At 35.8% G+C, this 6,074-nt stretch overlaps 1 protein-coding gene across 1 annotated transcript in view; it reads right to left on the minus strand.

The window, feature by feature from the left end:
- Window positions 1–935: 935 nt before the first annotated feature.
- Window positions 936–6,074, minus strand: part of LOC140357932 (cytoglobin-1-like) — a 14,326-nt gene continuing 9,187 nt past the window's right edge. The window contains exons 3-4 of the mRNA XM_072442517.1: window positions 4,475–4,706; window positions 936–1,646 (exon numbers count right to left, since the gene is read on the minus strand). Coding sequence (XP_072298618.1) covers window positions 1,482–1,646; window positions 4,475–4,706 — 397 coding nt within the window. The 3' untranslated portion in view covers window positions 936–1,481. The remainder of the gene's footprint in view (window positions 1,647–4,474; window positions 4,707–6,074) is intronic.

The following is a 6,074-nucleotide window of genomic DNA, read 5'->3' on the forward strand; positions in this document are numbered from 1 at the left end:
CCTTGATTTCATTGCTTGCAAGTGACTGTTCAAATCAAGGGAATTCAAGCAAATGTAACTTATTTAATAGGTGCATTATGCAATTTTTCAGTTGGAGGGTCCGCCACCTGCTTGTTTCCATGGAGAAGTTATGGCTTTGCCAGGAATTTTCCACAGTATGGCATTAAACTTATCTTAAATTATTTATAAAGAGGATTTTCTTTTTAAAGAAGACATATTATGCTTTTTCAGTTGTTAGCATATCATTCTAACATAAGTAGATCATCATTTTTATTTGATTTATTTTCATTGTAAAAGGCAATATTGATTTTAAAATTGGTTAATAATAGAAACAGGTCCATTGACTTCCTGTTCAAAACTGCAGAACTGATAAGCCCCGCCTCTTCATAGTGACGTTTCACTGTAACACAACTCTACACGAATATGAATCTGAGTCTTCATTTTTCAGATAATCACAATTATGTACAAGGGTGTGGGCATGGATAGGGGGTAGGTGAAAGCAGATATTTTTTGAGCACTCAAGCCTCAGTTGCAGGACAATACAGGATTAACTCATACATGCAGGAATCTATCAAAATATAAACTAATGATGAAGAAAAACTGTTTTAACAAGTGCCAAAGTTTTTATATGACATCCCCTTTAAAATATACCGGCATTCTTACTCATCTGTTACTTGGCCTGCTTGTCTCCATGGAAATATGTATGTTGTAGTCAAAGCAGGACCTCCTTGACCTGGATTTTAACGTATTCATTGACTAATTGTATTTTGCGTAATGAAATGTATGGATGGGCTACATGGAAACCTGAATTTTCCCATTTTTTTTAAGGATTAATAAAGTTTCTATCTAACTATACACAAGTAAACATACATAATAACCTTTAAAATGGTTATTTTTCCATTACACTAATAAAACCCGCATTGAGTTCTATGTTCTTTTCATACTGCGTGTTTAATACATATACAAAGGATAATGTAAAAATGTACAATCGTCACTATAATCTGTTATAAATGTAAAAACATCTCTCTAGGACACGTGTGGGTCGACACTTCTAATAGGAAAACGTCACAATAAGGATTTAAGAATGGTATTTACATGGCAGTTTCTAGATATACAGTACACATTCAATAGAAGGCACGTCCAAGTCCAATGTGACCTCCAGTCCACCGCTGAAGCTTCCAACTTTGATCCTTCTTTGAAATCCATTGGTCCCAAACTATGGTAAAGACAGTGGCAGTTTTAACAGTATACGTGCTGCTAGGCTATGTTACCTACTCATATATTATTATTGATACATTTTAATATTGTATATGCATAATAATAATCCAGCTTTATCTAATGTTACACAAAACTAGTTTATACATTTCTGTCAGATACAGCGCTTCCTTTAACAGATCATACGTTGAGTAGATCCCTTCGATGAGAGGCCGTTCACATGTCCGTGTGTGTTACGTAATCCCAGTGTGGAACGCTCTAGACTTTCATCCGCTGGATGTGGAGAGTGTGGTCCAGCCCACTTCCTCGTACACGGCCGAGATGCCACAGCAGACGGAGGCCAGCAGCTTGGTCCACGCCGCTCCCACCTCCGGAGTGACCACCTGCGGGAACGCCTCCCCGAGCACCTCCAGGATCACGCCGCTCAGAATCTGTCACACATCAGTGTTCACAGTCAGACGAGCGCCCGATATCGTGCTAAATATACACTTTTATTCTTTTAACGTAGTTGCAATGTTGATTATATTTACATGTTGCAAAAGAAAGTGAATGAACTGTAAACATCTGAATCCAGTTAATGAAATCAGATTTTTAGGGTGTGTTTATGTGCCAGACAAATCTGATAATTATAACTCTTTCAATCTTTAGTGTTTTCTCTTTTTGTTCAGTTCCTGATTGCGTAAGTTTCCTTGTCCAAACCTGCACAGACGTGAACAATCAAAAAGAAATCAGAATATTCACGTAACTGTAGTAACTGTAGTAACTGTAGTAACTGTTGTAACTGTTGTAACTGCAGTAATTGTAGTAACTGTAGTAACTGTAGTAAATGTAGTAACTGTAGTAACTGTAGTAACTGTTGTAACTGCAGTAATTGTAGTAACTGTAGTAACTGTAGTAAATGTAGTAACTGTAGTAACTGTAGTAACTGTAGTAAATGTAGTAACTGTAGTAACTGTAGTAACTGTAGTAAATGTAGTAACTGTAGTAACTGTAGTAACTGTAGTAAATGTAGTAACTGTAGTAACTGTAGTAACTGTAGTAAATGTAGTAACTGTAGTAACTGTAGTAACTGTAGTAACTGTAGTAACTGTTGTAACTGTTGTAACTGTTGTAATTGTAGTAACTGTAGTAACTGTAGTAAATGTAGTAACTGTTGTAACTGTTGTAACTGCAGTAATTGTAGTAACTGTAGTAACTGTAGTAACTGTAGTAACTGTAGTAACTGTAGTAACTGTTGTAACTGTAGTAACTGTAGTAACTGTTGTAACTGTAGTAAATGTAGTAACTGTTGTAACTGTTGTAACTGCAGTAATTGTAGTAACTGTAGTAACTGTAGTAACTGTAGTAACTGTTGTAACTGTAGTAACTGTTGTAACTGTAGTAACTGTTGTAACTGTAGTAACTGTAGTAACTGTTGTAACTGTAGTAACTGTAGTAAATGTAGTAACTGTAGTAACTGTTGTAACTGTAGTAACTGTTGTAACTGTAGTAACTGTAGTAACTGTAGTAACTGTAGTAACTGTTGTAACTGTAGTAACTGTAGTAACTGTTGTAACTGTAGTAAATGTAGTAACTGTTGTAACTGTTGTAACTGCAGTAATTGTAGTAACTGTAGTAACTGTAGTAACTGTAGTAACTGTAGTAACTGTTGTAACTGTAGTAACTGTTGTAACTGTAGTAACTGTAGTAACTGTTGTAACTGTAGTAACTGTTGTAACTGTAGTAACTGTAGTAACTGTAGTAACTGTAGTAACTGTTGTAACTGTAGTAACTGTAGTAACTGTAGTAACTGTAGTAACTGTAGTAACTGTTGTAACTGTAGTAACTGTTGTAACTGTAGTAACTGTAGTAACTGTTGTAACTGTAGTAACTGTAGTAACTGTAGTAACTGTAGTAAATGTAGTAACTGTAGTAACTGTTGTAACTGTAGTAACTGTTGTAACTGTAGTAACTGTAGTAACTGTAGTAACTGTAGTAACTGTTGTAACTGTAGTAACTGTAGTAACTGTGTAAGTTTACCTGACATAGCTTGAAAACTAGTCGTATGTCACAGATGATATAGTGCTCGTCTTGATCCTATATATTCACATATTAAGGTCGTCTGCCTCAGTTTATTAAAACACTGTGGTTGTTGTTCATCGTTTGGCAAGTCTAGCATCGTGTAAACATTTCCACAGTCAATTCCACACAAAAACAATCTGCTAGTGTTTTGGAAAATCATAGGGAACGAATCAATAGGGAATGTTTTCCATTTTACCAAACAATAAAAACTGTGTACCCACAAGTGTGAATAGCATAAAATGACCTTTAAATCACATTTATGTGGTAAAAGTCAGATAATGGACTATAAATAGATTCATATTAAATTTGCAATGGATAAATCTATTATTTGTCTTTAATTCAATTATTCTATTAGCAGGTTTTGCAGAAGTGTAATCAGGAATCAAAACATCTACATGTATGTGACCTTTAATCTGGAATGATTAAAGATAGTGTAGTGTGATTACTGTAGTAAAGGTAGTTGTACTATAGTATCCAAACACAGTATCTGCACTGGTACAAGGAATGCCACAACCAGTAGAAACCCATTTTAAATGATTGCTTTTAAACAGCTTCAATCAGTTGATCAAATTTATCAACAGTACTTTGTTTTGGTTCATTTTGGATTTGTTTGGAACAAAAATTAAGTTTGTGCCAAAACTTAGTGATGAATATTGTTTGCATTTTATTTCGAGTAGAGATGTAACAATAACCCAAATACTGTGATTTTGCATTGTTAAAAGTCTCACAATAATAATATAATAATATTGTGGGCTGTCACAATATATCGAATTATGAGGTTCATCTTACAAAAAATACAGAGGGAACTACATAGACCATGATCCTTTGCTCTATTTCAGTGCAGACGACACGAAAAAATCCTATGTTTTTAGCACTTTTATATCTTTTGTCCTTGGAAAATGTCAACATTGTTCTGTGAAATGAATATGGTGGAAATATCATTGCATCATATCATTATAAAACATGAAAAACGTAAATTAATAAATAATGAATCTCTATATTTTTTGGGAATAATACCATGATACAGTTACACAAATGAGGCTGTAGATGTTGTGGTTCTTCTTTGTTTTTATCACTAGATCTTTCTGCTACTTTTTAAGAGACCATATACTTGATATACTTTTTACACAATATATCGCTCAATCTCTACAAACGAGTATGCAAAACCCACAATGAACCACTATGATGCAGTATTTACCTTGAAATAGACCGGGTCCACCTTGTGTCTTAGAGCGTGCGCCTTCCCCACCGACTTGAGCACCGACGCCACCTTCTCGGCGTTCTCCAGGCTCTCCACCAGGGTGTTGAGGGCGTTCATGACCCGGTGAGCGTGCTTCCTCAGCTGGGCGCTGTTCTCCAGCTCCTCGGCCTCCTCCACGTGCTTGAACTGGCTGAAGAACTGCTTGGATGAGGGGAAGTTCACGAACAGCCTGCAGACGAGAGAGAGCGAGAGAGAGAGAAATGTAAGCACGAGCAGCTGCTGCGAGCGAGGCTCTCTTAATCTCCGCGGCGCATTTGATTTGGCGAAACCACTCCAAAGCTGGCGAGATAGCGTTAGCAAACATCAACACGTCGCAGGCTTGCATTTTTGCACGGCAGTTTTGTGCTGTAGAACATGGTTTGTGTTCGGGTTTGTGAGCAGGAGCAGGTAGGAATTAAAAGTACAGACCTCTGCCAGAGTGTTTTTGAATTGTAACAAAATGAACTGATGTCCTAAGACCCCAAAAACTCTCACAATATATAGTCTACATTGTATTGCTTTGTAAGTGTTTAGGTCTGAAAAGCGTGAAGTGAACTGGATTGATAAAAATTTATCAAATGGCACGGGGCAATACTGAAAATGTGTCTCTCCATTTCAGAATTATTCGGGCCTCAAAACTCCTGCCATGGGCACAATAAATGGATCTCTTTGGAACACACTTCTGGAAACTGGGAAAAAGACCATCACAAAAAGGTGGATGACACGAATTGCGCCAACGATTAAGGGCTGGGCTTAATTTGACTGACATGGGACTAAATGGGACTTTTATTTTGACTTTTATGAGCCTTAAGTTTCTTTTCTTTGGATGCCCTCCCTTCCTTATTAAAAAAAAAAAAAAAGTTTAACCAATTTGTTAAACTTCTGGTCCTGTCTGTTCTATAAATCAATAAAATAAATTAAAATGAATTTAAATAAATTAAAATAAATTAAAATAAAATAAATAAAATAAATAAAATAAATAAAATAAATAAAATAAATGAAATAAATAAAATAAATAAAATAAATAAAATGTGTTTTTTTGTCTTTACCGTAATAAGCAATATACTGCCATCAACAAACTGCCATTAAAAAGTCTTTGAATACAGTTAAATCATTAGTAAACATAGAGGGCTATAAAGTTAAACAGAAAGATAAGAAAATTGTAATATGTTTGTTTTGCCAGATGCCCTCCCTGTAATACACTACATCTGGAATTGGTGAGCCAAGACTTCCAAAGGGTACGACCTCTTGAACCAGATCAAATCCATCAAAAAGCCCTTTGGTATGTCTAGTGAGTATCTCAGCCGTATCCAAGAGCGATCTAGAAACATCAAGGCACTGAGCTGAGGAGGAACAGAAGACACGTGTAAAGTTGTGCCCTCTGCAACATTTGGCTTGTACTTTATCAAGTCATATCAATCATTTCAACTTTCTTTGTGTGAGTGAATTAGTGTTCACTAAATCATACAACATGGCACGCACTTAAGGTCAATTCTTGATTTGTGGCAGTTGAACAAAACGAAAATATTTGTTTAATAGCGAGCCATTAAAGCTGACT

The sequence above is a fragment of the Eucyclogobius newberryi genome, unplaced genomic scaffold (genome assembly GCF_026437365.1).
Source record: "Eucyclogobius newberryi isolate DKJ021-1_F unplaced genomic scaffold, fEucNew1.0.hap1 SCAF_13, whole genome shotgun sequence".
Taxonomy (NCBI): Eukaryota; Metazoa; Chordata; class Actinopteri; order Gobiiformes; family Gobiidae; genus Eucyclogobius; species Eucyclogobius newberryi.